We start from the raw sequence: 15,770 nt of genomic DNA, 5'->3' as shown, positions 1-15,770 counted from the left end.
GGTAAGGTGTAATTAAAGAGATGTTTTAGCATTTAATTAATATTCAAGCTGCTCAGTCTACTTTCTTTAGTGACTGTACAGATTAGAGGAAGAAACTTGGTAGTCAAGTGGTTTTATGAAAGCCAAGTAAAATCATTATGTGTATAACTATTTCCCTGAAGAAATGTTCAACCTGAATTTATATATAAAGAGTGGGTATGGCAAAGGGCCATACGTAGTTTAAAACAGTAAAGAATATCTCGAGAAAGAATAAACGATGCATGAGTATTTGGGGAGCAGGAGAGGAAAGAAAAAAAAGGGCAAAGGAATCCCTGCTGCGAAGTTGTTTATAAATTGCTATCATGAGAGTCTTACTATGCCCAGATTATATAATTTATTGGGAGTTTGTGGGGCTTCTCTGTTCAGCAATGCTGATAACAGCACTAATTGTTTAATTACAACTTGCTGTTCAAGGATATAAACAAGGCTGTTTGCTTTCTAAAATCAGGGGTTACAATTGCTTTTAAATGCAGGGGGAAAGGAACATCTGCAAGTGCATCTCACATTGTTAGGAAAGCAACCAGAAGCCAGCTGGAAAATAAACAAATCCCCAGGAGTGAGCAGCCGGTGCAAAATTAGAGCAAAAGAACGCCTGATTTGAGCAGGGAAACAGTAGGCGTGAGGAGTAGTAAACAGGCAGCAAATATAGGTGGGCAGGGATAGAAAAGTTTTGCTGTCCACATCTCCAGCATTTTCCCCAGAAGAGTGTAGAGACTTTTCTAGGGAGCCTGAGCACCCTTCCCTCCTCCGTCCATGTTCCTGCCAAAGCCTCTGCCTCGCTCCTCTTTGCTTCAGCACCACGAAGAGAGGACAGCTCCCAGGCTGCAAGGAAGCTCCCAAGAGCTAGGTCCTTTCTACTCCACCAAGGTCCTTTCCACACATTCTCTTCATCTCTGGTGTCTCTCTTGCTCTTTGCATTTAAGGTTTTTAAAGGAACATACAGGAAGTGCTGGATACTTGCCCAGCTTATTGCCAGACGAGAGGGAGAAAAGTCCTAATACATCCTTTCACTGGACTCCAGAGCAATTTAAGCAGAATAAAACATTGCAAGTTACTAGGTTTAATCTGTTGGCAAAGGGGTTCAGTGTTGGATGTAATTGAATAGTAGCTGAAACTTGAAACTCTCCTTTGTGCTTTATTTTATTGTTCTGTTATAAAAGTACTAGCACAAGGTTAAAAAAACAAAACACCTTTACTACCTGCCGCTTTAGCTCCTTTTTTTTCTGTGCTAAGCCCAAAAACACAGAAGAATCATAGCTGAGTTTGTTATCAGGGGGTCCAGTGGGGTGATTTTCAGGATCAGTGGGTTGCAAAAATAATCTTGGCCCTAAGAAAAGCTTTTCTCAGTCCTTTGAAGGACTTTGAGTGACCATCTATTTAACCTGGAATATAGAAGCAGGAGATCCTTGATTCACAGTTTTGAGATGAGCAGCCTGAGCTGCTCCAACATGCCACAAAAGCCAACCAAAACTTCCCAGGTGAAGTTTTCTTTTCTCCAGCCCCAAACTCAAAGGCAAGTATTTTGGAAGTAATGGGATGCATATGATTGAAAAAAAAAAAAAAAACCCAAATCATTAAGACAGGAAAATCACGCACCAGTCCACCCGGCTACCCTGACACATTCAGCTCCTGTTCTTCCAACCTTGAAAATGTGCTTTCTTAGCAGTCAGTGCTCCTTTCAGGCCCAACATTCTCTTTTATCCAACCTCCTCCCCAGGATGTAAAATGCTCATCATCTGCAGAGTTTCTTTGCTCCAAAACGTGTGTGGGTGTGTGTTACACACACACTTATTTGACTCAGTTCCACTTTCAAGAGTTTAATTTCCTAGAGGAAAAAGTATTGTGTCTTTTTAAAAACTTATTTTGAAAGTAAGTCTGCAGCTAAGAGTCCTTGCATTGCACCACAATGGCTAGAATAATGAGATGCCCTGGGGGGAAGGACACAAGCCAGAGTGGACGCTTTAGTGGTCACTGAGCTAGGCAGCCCTGTGAATGCAGTGGTGAACAGCATAACTTCATCAGAAGTGAGTTTGGAGCAGCAGCCGCAGTGGGATTAGCAGACTCCAGCATTTCTCATCAGGAAACTGAAAGTGGACCCGGCTGAGGCACAGCTCAGTCTTTCTTCTGTTGTCCTTTCCTGTCTTTCTCTCTGTCTTTTCCTCTTCCTTCCTTTCTTCTCTCCCTTCTGTCTCCCTCATCCCTCTCCTCTCTCTTTTCTCCTTTCCCTCAGTTTTCTTTTCACTCAATTTTTCCTGGGTCACTCTGAGCACTAGTTCTAAGGATAGCACCGAGTCGCCCAACCTGGGTCCCATAGACCACGCGTTATAGGACAAGCACCACCGGCTGCTCTCCAACTGCTTGGAGCCCGGGAAAGGTCAGTTCCCGGCAGCCGGCCCCGCCCCTCTCTCCAGTCCAGCACCGCGGCCAGCCGGTGGCATTCACCCGTCAAAATCCACCAGAGTCTGGCTGTCACCAACAAGTTCCACCCGGTAGCAGCCGGGCCAGCCAGCCTCCCCCCACCAGACCCTCCGCCCACAGCAGGCGCACCGGGCTCCGGCAGCTTCCCGGGATCATTGTTAGCACGGATAACACTTTCTTTTCTTCCTGGAAGGGGAAAGCCCGCGTGTGACTCCTGAGCCGGTGCAGGGCTCCACGCACCACCCTCCCCCACCCGCAGCGCGCACACACACACATGCACACACGCGCGCGCACACGCCCTCCACACAAAGAGCGGCGAGCAGCGCCCGGCCGGTGGGCAGGGGCGGAGGGCATCTGGGGAGGGCACCGGGAGGGGCGGGGGCTGAGCCGCCGAGCAGCGGGGCAGGAGGGAGCAGGTGGCCCGGAGGCGAGCCGGCACGGCCGTCCTTACCTGCCCCCAGGTTGAAGGAGATCCTGGCCTCGGCGAGGTACGGCGTGTCGCTCTTGGAGCGCACTCTCCGGATGGGCCGCCGGTCTATGTCATCCTCCGAAGATGCCGCCATTAATGTGGGAGGCAGGAGCAGGGTCGCCCGGCGAGCTGAGAGCAGGAGCAGAGGCAGGGAGAGGGAGGGAGGCCGGCGGAAAGGGGAGGAGGGGAAGGAAGAGGCTCGCACATGGGCAGGGGGATGGGAGAGGAAGGGAAAGGGGACGGGAGGGAGGGGGAAGAGAGGGAAAGGGAAAAGGGAAAAAGGAGGGAGAGAGAAAGAAAGGGAGCAGAGGAGAGAAAAGGGTGAAGGGAGAGAAAGAAAACCCGTTAAGGATTTGTGGACTGGAGCAAAGACCAGGCTGTCCCTGGCTTGTGTCTGGGGCTCCCCTAACCCCTCTCCCAGCACGGCATCCAGGGGTCAGGGCTGCGGAGGACACCTGCCTCCTGCCCGCAGCCGGACTTCAGCTGTTGGCACAGACAGCCTAATGCGAAAAGGAAGACACCCAGCAAAGATGCCCACTCAGCACTGTGCCCTCTCCCTCCAAAGCACTCATTTGCGAGTCAGGTGCACGCTAAGGTCTCTTTATTCAGGGGATCCTCTGGTCTGGGGATGGGAGGCCACACAGCTGTAGCCTTTGGTGCTCCCTGCATGCTACACTTGGAGTGCAAGCTCCAAGCTGCAGACCCTGCTAGCTTGGTCCTGCAGGAGGGCATTGTGACCAGGGAAGCCCTCTGCCCAGTTTCTCCCAACCAAAACCTCAAATAGAGATAGAGGCAGAGCTGAGACCCTCAGGAGCCCTTTATCTTCCCCTTTACAGTTTAAAGGTAGAAGAGTAGAGAGAAAGCGTACTCAAGTTTGGAAGTGGTTTGGCAGCAAGATTTCTAGAAATGATCCTTTTGCATATAGACAAATCATCTCTGCACAGAACTAGTGACCCTGTGCTCCAACTACTAACTTCTAGGATGCCTCTATCTCTACCTACACACCCATTCATTTTAACCTCCGATTTTCTCTTTATTTGGTCATGGGTAGCACAAATGATAGTCTTTGAGGGGGGCCTGCAGTCCCCACCATTCCCTGTCATTGCTTCTGAAGGAGAGGTGGGGATCAAAGGGTTTGTCAGCCTTTGAACATTTGCACCGCTGCCCCACTTTGCTCCACACAACACAGAAGAAGCAGCAGAAAGGCTTCCAGGGTGCGAATCAGGATGGTTTGATGCTTCCACTGGAACTATTGATGGGCTCTACTCTTTCATGTTTGTCTTTCTGCAACTTCGGTCCCTTGGTCTTTTCTGTGCCTGGATGCTGGCACTCTGCTATCTAATAAGTGCTCCCCGAGTAAGGATAACCTTCCACCTTGGCTGCTTCTGGTACAAAGGGAATCTCGCTGTGGGGTCATGCCCTTCAGACTCAGAGGAAGGAGTGCCACCCCAACTCTGCGAGCTTCCTCTGCTACCTGGGCTTTCACTTCTCTCTCCTTTTGTATTTCCTCACCCTGGAACCTTCGCTGGCCTTTGCGTTCATGTATGCACCGAAATTGTTCAGTTTATGGACACTGTGTCTGCCTTTGATCGGGCAGCCTCCTCAGCTCCTACCACACTATATTCTTGCCATCCTGTTTAATCTTCCCCTGGGACTCTAGGGACCCCGGGGGCCAGATTTTTTTTTGTTTGTTTGTTTTTTTTTTTTTTTTGCTCTTTTTTCCTTTTTATCGGTACCAGGGATCGAACTCATGACTGCCTGCTTGCAAGGCAGGCGCTTATGCCGCTGAGCTAAATCCCCAGCCCTTTTTAATTCCCAATTCCCTTTTTATTCCAGCACTGGTTTCTAGTCTCACCCCTCCCAAAGGTCAATGTCTGACAGTTAGAGCTGTCCTTTTCTTTTCTTTGAAGTGTTTAGCAATCTATCCTTCTTGAAATTTTCCCCCGTTTTAGTCCAATCCTGGACTGGCACTCTAGTTTTAATTGTCACTTGAGTTTTAATTGTTAGTCCTAATCTGAAACTGCTTGTCCTGGCACCCAGGGCTCTTGGCAATCTGACATCAGTTGGTCCTTAAGTCTCATCTTTCATTATGTATTGTTAGTTTATGAGGAATTGGTCCAAGTCCAGCTCATTTCTGCATCTGCACCTGTGCTCATGGAAATACATGACAAATGTGTTTGCTATAAATGTCTCATGTTTCCCCTCAGAATGTATTTGGAACCCCAACCCAGCACATGGAAAATGCTCTAGTGGTGTTTTTGAATGAATGAAAGGAGGGAAAGTACACAGAGAGAAGACAGAAAAAAGGAGAGGACTGTTAAGTAACTAGTGAGAAGCTAAACTGAGGACCAAGTCCATGTCTGTTTGATTTCAAAAACTATGTCCTCAGTGAGCAGTCAGTAACACTGGGGACTGGTTGCAGGTCATCCCTCCCCTCATTATAGATACTGAAATCAAATTTTCCATTCCCTTATATAAAATAGCATAGTATTTGCATAGAATCTATACACATCATTTTGCATATTTGCATACTTTAGCTCATCATTAGATTATATATATATATTTATAACTCTTATAATGTAATATATATATATGTAACTCATAATGTAAATGCTATATACATCACTGTTACTTTGTTTAGGGAATAAATCAGAAGAAAAAAATGTATGTATTAGGTACAAATGTGATTGTGTTCTAACATTGTTGACGGTATATATGGAATTCATGGACAGTGTATTGACTGTGAATTGATTTTGTAGATACATACATTTGGTGTACTAACTACATGTTAAATTCATTTTTCTATAACATTGGCCTTACCATTATATCATATTTATTTTCTGTTAAACATAGATTAACAATAGATCCTACTATTCCAAGAAACAAGAGGGATCTTTGGCTTATCAAATGAACTGCGAAAGTTAATATTTTTACACGCTAATTAGGCTGTAAACTGATAGTGTAATTGTAATGTTTAGGTTTAGGTTCTTAAGGGAGTACAAAAGATAAGGAAATAAACTCAATCAGTTGTATTTACTATCTCTCCTTTGAAATGATACACTGTGATTTGTTCACAAAGTTTGGAATTCTCCATCCCTTTGTAGTTTTATTAGCCAGGTTTGCCAAAGTCATTTGCTGGAATAGCTAACTTTATCTTTCCCAATGTGTCTCTGACTTTATATATCAATGGTTTTGATATAGAAACATGTATCTTTGTGTCACTATTTCCTGTTAACACTTTAGAGGATCGTATTGTGGTTTATATCTAGATGTTTCCCCAAAAGCTCATGAAGCCATAGTTGAGGCTTTGGGAGTGATTTGACTATGGAGGTATGATGAGTCTAAAATTAATGTCATGTTGGGAGGTAAAACCTGGTGACTGGGTCACTGGACATGTGGCCTATCTCCCTCCCTTCTCCCTTGGTCTCTCCCTACTTCCTGTCTGCCATGCTCTGAGCTCTCTTCTGTCATACCCCTCTTCCATGCCACCTGGTCTTGGAGTCAGCCGACTATGGACTGAAACCTCTACAAACTGAGAGCAAAATATCCTTTCTTTTAAGTTGCAGGTACCAGGCATTGTGCTTCAGTAATGAAAAAGTCAGCAATGAGTAAGACACCTGGGAATTTAGTGTTTTTATCACTTTAGGTTTATTCCTCTTCAAAGGGACTTTGGGAGTGACTCAACGATGGAGGTACCATGAGTCTAAACTTAATGTGATGTTCCCCATTCTTATTCTACATGAAGGACTCCTTTTTGTGGACTTGTCATAAGATGTCCACTGTCTTTCTTCTTGTCTTAAATGCACTTTCATACTATTTCATTATGAACTATTTTATTACTGAGGCAATTCTAGAAAGATCTACTTTTGACAAAGTGGACATGAAATAGTTCATCATTTATTAGGCTCTTGAATTCTTTTATGACATTTCATTCCTGATTATTATCTTTCACTGTTGGCTTCCCTCATTTATTTTGTTCTTCAATTAATTGTTTTATTTTCTTTTCACTTTGCCCTCTTTCTTATGTCTGTCTTTCACTCTTTCTAATTACCCTTCCACAGAATCAATCTGTTTTCTTATACTCCATTCTTATTCTATATGGAGGACTCCTTTTTGTGGATTCCCACTGTCATTATTCTTGGATATTCCTCTCATGCTCATGACTTTGCATGGGAATGGGAGTCAAAGGTGGTGGATGCTGGTTCTAGTATCCCTACAAGGTAATAACTCATAGGGACAAATCACTCTGCCAGGAGTCACACAGTTAAGTCACCTCTAAAAATGCAAGGGTCAGAAGACATGACCTTAAAGGTCCTTAAAGGTCTCAGCTCTATAATTATTTGTAGCTACTCTTATTTGAAAGAGTTTTGGCCCAGACAGGACACTGTAGCCCGTGAAGCCTTAGAGGTGGAACCAAGGAGCTCCTATCTCCTAGGAATTTACCTATGGCGCCAAACAAAGACCAGTGGGCTACCTGTGCATTCCTAATGCCCCCTTAGGTTCCACCCCAAACCTAGGCTACTTATATGCCCCCACTCCAGGTGTTCCATGGAGAGATTGCCGATGGGGGGGATGCTGCACCCCAGGGGATCGGGGGTGTCTCTCCCCGCATTCTCAAAATAAAGCTCATTTATATTTCATATTTCTTATCTTTTCAGCTGTCGCTGGTCCCCCACAGTTCTATCACTTATATTTCTACTCCTTGCAATAAGTATCTATGGCATTTTTTTTATCTCTTTATCCAAAAATATGCATTTTCTCCCTTGATTTGTAATTAGACACCTAATATGTGTACTTCTTTCAAGTGATTTCATATTACCTAAGTTTATTTTATGAAATTTTGAATCCTCTAAAATCTAATTTTCCCATATTTATTCCATCATGTGACAATTTCCACGTGACTGTGTGTGCACCGGGGTAGATATGAGTAGACAGAAAGAGAATATTAAATTCAACAATGACCTCAACAATTTGCAAATATGGTTCTTTGAAAATCATTGCTTCTTTCTAAAATATGACTGCTTGCCTAGGCAAACACACTTTTTGCCTTTACAAAGCCAGTCAATAATTTAAAACTGCAGACCCTACATGCAAATCATTCCCAGAGTTAGACCCAAAACAAGATAAGTAGCATAATATGGTACTCAAAAATATGTTCTATATCTATCACTGTGTAGAAGAGATTGGAGGTGAGAAGGGAGGAAAAATAAGGGTGTGCTATTTCAAACTTATAAGAAAATTCTGCAGGTGAGTAAAACATATCACTTAAGATACAGTTCAATGCATCTTAAGTTTTCATGGTACCTTTATATCAGAGTTATTTGGAATACTTGTAAAATGTGAATTTACTTGTAAAATGTGAAGGTTCCAAATCAAAACCTAGTGAGCCAGGGTTTCTGGGATGAAACCCATGTACTTAGATTTTTAAAAGTCTCTCTAGTATGTCCACTGTCATTACTTCTATTGAGTATTGCACTAAAGATCTTAGATAGAGAAAGAATGCAAATAAAGGAAATTTCAGAGGTAAAACATGATTTGAAAGCAAGAATAAAACTGTTATGATTGTACACATACAGAATCTTTAAGAATTCATAGTATCACTGGATGTGTTTTAGTATAAAACATCAATTTTATTTCTATATACTTTCAGATTTAAAAATAAAGTTTAAAATAGCATTTACAATAGCATCAAAAACCTATGAATAAATTTAACAAAAGATAAGCAAGACCTCTATGTGAAAAACTAGAAAAAATGTTGAAAGAAGTTAAGCAGGCCTAAGTAAATTGGAAATGGGGTAATCACACAGGGACTAAAAACATCATGGATTGAAAACATGATTTGAAAGACATGATATTGTTAAGGCATCAATCTCTTCAAATTGATCTATAATATCAATGAAATTCCAATCATGTATCAGGTTTTTTTTCTTTGAATTGACACATTGATTTGACACTGCATATGAAAACATAAAGGGAGAAGACAAGGTAGCACAACTAGAAAGATGAAACATGGAGACAACATTAATAATTATTATAAAGGCAAAGAATAGAGCACAAATGTAAGTAAGATATATGGACCAATGGGAGAAAGGGGCTAATCCTGAAAATAATCTCAAATATGAACAGTCGTCTTGACTATAAGAAAACTCTGACTGCAATATAGTAGAGAAAGGGTAGAGTTTTTCATAAATAGTTCTTGGTCCCTTGGGGACCCACAGTAGATGAAAATAAATCTTCATCCCTACCTTGCACCACAGACAAAATCTAGTTCAAAAATGATTGTGGATTTACATGTGAAAGGCAAACAATAACATTCCAAGATTTTTTTTCATAAGAAAATATTTTTATGGCCTTAGCAAGGATTTTTAAATAGCACTGACAATAGTAGAAAGGTATGATGTTGCCATTAAAAATATAACTGTTTATCACAAGACACCACTGAAAGTGACAAATCCAAATATGTGGGACACACCTATAATAGTGCTGTTAATAAAACTTACAGCATCTCTGTTTTGTTCCTGATTTTAGAGTGAAAGCTTTCAGTTTCTGACCACTTACTATGATGCTGGCTGTTGCTCTGTCATAGATGGCTTTTATCAGACTGAGGTGAGGACCACCTATTTCAGTTCTTCACAGGGTTCTTATCATGAATAAGGGTTGGAGTTTATCAAAAGCTTTGTCTGCATTTATTGAGATGATCATGTGATTCTTATCTTTGGCTCTATTGATGTAGGGTATTACATTTATTGATTTGGTATGCTGACCCATCCCTGCATTGCTGGGATGAATCCTACTTGGTCCTGGTATATAATCTTGATGACTTGCTGCATTCTGTTTGCCAGTACTTTATTGAGGATTTTTGCATCTATGTTCATTAGGGAGATTGGCAGCAGTTCTCACAATTTGTAACAGCCAAAGCTTGGAAACAATTCAAATGCCCATCAACGAGAAAGGGATTAAAAAGATGTGATATTTTTATACAATGGAGTACTCATCTATAAAGAAAGATCACACTGAGGCTTTTATAGGTGAATGGATGTAACTTGAGATCATGCTCATAATTGAAATAAATCAAACTTACATGTGTAAATACCATATTGTCTCCCTAGTGTAAGAAATTGAAAGAGTAAATAAAATCCAGAATCTTCAGAAAATATTGTGAAAGGATAAGAAACTTCTCCAAGGGGAAAGTAACTTGAATACAGAAACAGGAGAAATGAAGGGAAAAGAAAAAAAGATATAAATCTGTATATACACACTTAAGATAGCTCAGATGATTGTACTACTAATGCTATTAGTTCTTTAAACAAAGCAGTTAACAGTCAGGATTAAATCAATTTTTCATGTCTCTATCTGGTAATTGGAGTAACATTTTTGAAGATAACTGTGCAAAATAATAACCTTTGTTGTTATTTTGTTCTGAAAGCCTGTATTGTTACTATTTTGTTTTTTTGTTATTGCTGTTTATTTGTCTCTTTTGTTTCTTATTTTTCTTCTATTGTTGGTTTTGTTTTTCCCTCTTTAAATTGAATTTACAGCACCAAATGCCTACTTCAAGAAATAGAAAGATCTAAAATCAGTAATCTAAACTCTTGCCTCAGGAATTTAGAAAAAGAAAAGAAAAAGTCCAAAACAAGCAGGCAAAAGAATTAATAAAAATAAAAACAGAAATAAATAAATTGAAAATAGGAAAACAATGAACAAAAAAACAAAAAGTTAATCCTCAAAACAAGAACAACAGCGAAGTTGATTAACCTGTAGCAAGAGTAATAAAGATAAAAGGAGAAGATAGAACTTAGCCAGTATCAGCAGACACCTAGCGGTTGTCACCATGGATCCTTTTGCCATAAAAGAATATTAGCAGAATACTATAAATAGCTTTATTCTCACATATGCCACAGCTTGGTAGAAATAAACTGTAAGCAGTCTCTTCTTCTTTTTTAAAGAGACACTATTATGAGAGTGAAAAGGAAACCTGGAGACTTGGAACATGAATTTACAATAAATTGTAAATAATGAAGTACGTGACCAGGTGCTTCACTGAAAGTTACTATGTAAGTGTTGGATAAACATATGGAAGGACTCATAGGAAAATTAAGCTGTAATCTCAGTGCTAAATTTTAAAAAGCATTCAGTTCTGATGACTGCTGAGGATATGGAAAACTTGGAGCATTTGGACATTATTTATCAAATACAAACTTGAAAATCACTTTGGAAAAATGTGATTTTTTCATACACATATATAATATATATTATATATATTTATTATATATATGTATATATATATGGAGAAAAAATATATATGTATATATTCTAGGCAAGTCCGCAGTAAATTGTCTTATGATGGCCCAAACCAGGAACAATCCAGATGGCCATCAGTGGGAAAAAATATAAAAACAATTATAGTATCTTCAGCATCATACTACACAAAAATGAAAGAAGAAATTATAGCTATAAGCACTAACTTGGAGGAATCTCATACACACAGTATTGAACAAACCATCCATTGTAAAAAGAAAATATAATGTATAAGTCCACTTACACAGAGTTCAAGAATAAGTAAGGCTAATATGCTGTGATAGAAGATTGATGAGTATTATGGTTCAGACCTGTAATAACCCCAAATCCTCATATGTGTGGAAGGTGATTGGATCATGGGGATGCTGTACTCATCAGTCAGTTCACCACCTATGAACTGAATAACTAAATATGCTGTGAAGAGGTGGTACTTGATTGAAGGTGGGTTGCTGGCTGGAGGGTGACCTGAAAGAAAATATTACTGCTAGCTTTGTTCCTCCCTTGTCTCTCTGTTTCCCAGATTCCAGGGACTCAGCACATTTCCTCTACCATCTTGTTTCTATGTTGAAGCTAGCTAACTATGGACTAAAACTGCCAGCCAAAATAAACCTCCCTTCCTGTAGGTTGTGAGTATCAGTTATTGTGTCCTAGAGAGGAGAAAGTAGTTAAAATAATGAGGTTAAATTTAAATATTAATGTCAAATTACTGCCATTGATAGATGTGTCATGGTTGTGAAGAAGACTATTCCAATTCTTAGAAATGCACATGGAAGTCATAGAAATAAAGCCATGATGATTCAGAAATACATAAATGTAGGGACACACACACGTGTTTGTATTCTAAGTAGATACAAAGAGATGAGAGATATACATGATAGAGACAAGAGGGAGAAGACTAGGTAAAAAATGTTATCAGTAAGTGAACATGAGTCAAAAGTATACATGTGTACCATTTTATATGTGCAACTTTTCTGATGGTTTTAAATTAGTTTAAGTAAAAACTAGAGTGCTAGCAAAAATGTATTACCTTTTGTTTTGTAGAGTTTTCAAAGATTAGAGATAATACCTCATATATGTTTTAAATTTTCCTGAAAAATTACCATTGCCAAATATTTCCATAGGCTTTGGACTAATATAGTATTGATATAAAGAGTAGTCTATTCTGGATTTATTGGAGGTTCTTAAATTTTTGTTAAAAATTGATTCATATATTCAAATCAATGTGACTCAGAATCTGGGCTGGATATATTAAGTATATTTCACTATTTTGCATCTCTAATACAAGTTCTAAATATAAGAACTTTTACACCTCACAACTGAACTCAGTACAATGTCTTCAATTACATTGATGATACTGAAAATCCTTCATGTAGAAAATACAAAATGTACATAATGAGGATAAGCATTATTAACTTACCAACGCAACTTACAGTACTGACTTGCATATCTTCAATAGATTTCATATACATATACCTAAAAAGTTTTTTGAATTGACTTTTTACTGCTACTAAATTTAGTGTATAGATCCTGGAACATTTTTCTTTTTCTATATAGGCCTAAAATTTTATAGAGAACCAAAAATCTGAAGAACTGTTATTGGTTCACTTTGGTGCTCTCTGCTTAATTTATTGTTAAAGGAGCTGTCCACTATATATAGTTCTGATATCAATTCCTGTTATGGTTTACATCTGGGTGCCCCACCCACAAGCCTCATGCAGTCTTGGAGGCAGCTGAATGTCGCATTTGTGATTGGTTCATTGTCTAGCACTGGGACTGGTGGTGTGAGTGCTGCACCAGCCCAGGGCCCGGGATCCAGCACACAATATAAGGGAGAGAAGGCAGAGTGATTGCCCCCTGCAACCCCCTTCTTGCCCTTTTTGCTTTCATCTCTCGCAGCCATGATTGTCTGCCCTTCATGCTGCTCTTCCTTGGAGCCAGCTGAGTATGGATTGAATCCTCCAAAAACTGTAAGCTAAATAAACCTTTCCTTCCTTCATTTTGGGCATCAGGTATTTCGTCTCAGCAATGAGAGAAAAGTAACCAAGACAATTCCTTTTTACACATGGCTAATTTTGCAGGGTAGGCCTATGAGGGAGAGGAGTGAATGCCTTGCTGTTACTATTGCTGCCAAGATTCCAGCTCCATAGTGCCCCCCATGGCTCCACGTCAAGCCCCGCCTTCACACAGGGGGGCAGCATTCACATCACAATCAACATGGAAGCAATTTTGGATTTGCGCAGTCCACAATTTGTGCAGTCAGAAAAAGGTGTCTTCCCCAAAAGATGATTCTATGTTTGCCATTCATGCCTGCCCTATTTCCTATGACAATAAAGATCTTATCATTACTTTGCGCTGACTTTTCTTTAAGGCTTAAACACCTAGCTTTTCTTCTTTCCTTTTTTTTTTTTTTTAAAAAAGTCTATGATTGTAGTACACAATGATTATATTCACCTTGGGGAATTGGTATATTTGTATAACACAAGTTAATTTCTTTTTTATCTTTTCTTTTCTTTTCTTCCAAGTCTCAGTCTCCTTTCCATTTGCAAAACGATTTATCTCCCTGTTCCTATTATCTTTTATTGTGTTCACTGTGTGTATATTATAGGGTTCTTCATATTGGAGAAACCACATAATATTTAACCTTGTGTATCTATTTCATTTAACTTTGTGCCTCAGAATGAATGTACTTTCTTTGAGTTGATGCTTGGTAGAAGTGACTACTCAGTGTCTAGCCTAACAGTGGCAAGGCTGTCCTTTCCAAGAAGGTTTATGTTTTCATTTATGCAATATTGTGAAATACAGCAACATGACCTGTTTATGGATAGGGATCATTTTTGTTTGGAAATTTCTACTCCCTAAAAGACACTGTATGTGGTAGTAACCAGCCTCTAAAGGAGTGCCTAATGGTCCTTGACTCTTGAAATTCAGCCCTGTGTAGTCCCATCTCACAGTGAATCAGCCTTGGTCTTTATGACCACTAAAATATGATGGAAGCAGTGATATCTCACTTTTACAGTTGAGGCATAAAAAGTATTGTAGCTTGTTCTTTACTTCCCTTTGGACCCTTTGTTTTGAGGAAGCCAACTACAATGTCCTGGAACACCTACAGTACCCACGGAGAGGCTCATGCATCAAGAACCATCTCCTTTCAAGTGCCATGTGCAAAACCACCTGGGGACCTCAGTGAAGCCTTTAGATCACTGCAGCTCCAACCAGAAGCCTAATTATCACCTCCAACCCTGAACCAGAACTGCTAGCAAAAATCCACAGAAGGTAAGAAATCATAGTGATTTCTTTAAGCCACTAAACTGTAGGATAATTTGGTCTGAAACAGTTGATAAACAATCCCCATGAGTTCTCATGAATGTGCAGCATCAGTCATAAATATGTAAAAGCTGTCTATGTGCATCTGAAAATCAAAATCTTAGCCAGTTTGATGGATCAATTGACAAATTTTAAGACAGTAGAGTTCCAAAGAACAACAAAATAACAGAGAACATACTTCCAGTAGACAAACCTTTCTTTGGTTTCTCTTCCCTGTCTCTGGCTGTTTGAACTGTGCCTGCCTTTCAGTTTGAAATGATTTTATCCTAGCCTACTCCAGCACTACTAAGAGAATTAGTGTCTTCCTCTTTATTTCTTCCAACCTTGTGACATCTTTTCTACTTTATATAAATAAGTAAGTAAACTTACAAGAATGCTATATTCATTCTGGAAATAATGAATGACTGGCTAACCATAGAACACGATCTAAGCCTCATCTCCCCGAGTTTGCATCCAAATGTTACACTGCATAGTGACGTGGTCTCATTTGATTCATTTTTCTGTGATGCATCTTTAAGACGAGACAAACAACAGGAGCTATGTCCTAGGACCACTATGAGGATTCAATCACATCACCCATGACACTCTTTGAGAAAGGAAATTCTTGATAAGCATTCATTATGTTCAAAATATTCCTACCAGCCAATTTCAAGGAAGGCTGTGGCTGTGAAACCGAACCTTGGCATAATTCCCAATTTAATATCTATTGGATTTTGTTTTTTAAAAGTTAGCTTTCTAAGCTTTGTTTTTCTCCTATATAAGCTAAAAATAAAATGAACTCTTTCACTGGGCCTTGGGAGGATAAAACATTATATAATAAATGTAAAACACCTAACACAGAGCCTGACAAATGGTAGGCGGGAAACAAATGTTCACTGCTTCCTTCCCTCCCAGCTTCTTAAAGTAGACACTGTGCAGAGTGGCTGGGGGCTGGCTGCGAAAACATGCTGGATGCCAAAAAGGAAAATGTACTTCAAGATTTAGCTGTAGAATTGAGTTGGACACAAATTCAAGCAGCTTTCTATTATTTAAATGTAGAATATGCCTGCTTGAAATATACAAGTCACTTTTCCAATCTCATCTAATAGTACAGGTAATAGTGAGCCTTATTCTTTTTAATTTTGCATTTTTCTACATGATTGACTTGCAATCTAGATGGTAATTAATGGTATAATTTAAATCTTAAAGGTTCTCATGTCCTTAATTCATGTTCAGTGTACAA

At 39.8% G+C, this 15,770-nt stretch overlaps 1 protein-coding gene across 4 annotated transcripts in view; it reads right to left on the bottom strand.

Annotated features, from left to right (window-relative positions):
* The window catches only part of Phactr1 (phosphatase and actin regulator 1), a 508,872-nt gene that overhangs the window by 478,970 nt on the left and 14,132 nt on the right, over positions 1-15,770 (bottom strand). For all 4 annotated transcript variants that reach the window (XM_063259891.1, XM_063259893.1, XM_063259894.1 and 1 more), the window contains one exon: positions 2,909-3,055. In XM_063259891.1, coding sequence (XP_063115961.1) covers positions 2,909-3,055 — 147 coding nt within the window. The remainder of the gene's footprint in view (positions 1-2,908; positions 3,056-15,770) is intronic.

The sequence above is a fragment of the Cavia porcellus genome, unplaced genomic scaffold (genome assembly GCF_034190915.1).
Source record: "Cavia porcellus strain 051 isolate PalLab524CR breed Dunkin Hartley unplaced genomic scaffold, mCavPor4.1 scaffold_13, whole genome shotgun sequence".
NCBI classification, from domain to species: Eukaryota; Metazoa; Chordata; class Mammalia; order Rodentia; family Caviidae; genus Cavia; species Cavia porcellus.
The sequence above is the reverse complement of the archived record's forward strand: the minus strand, read 5'-3'. Positions and strand labels throughout refer to the sequence as shown.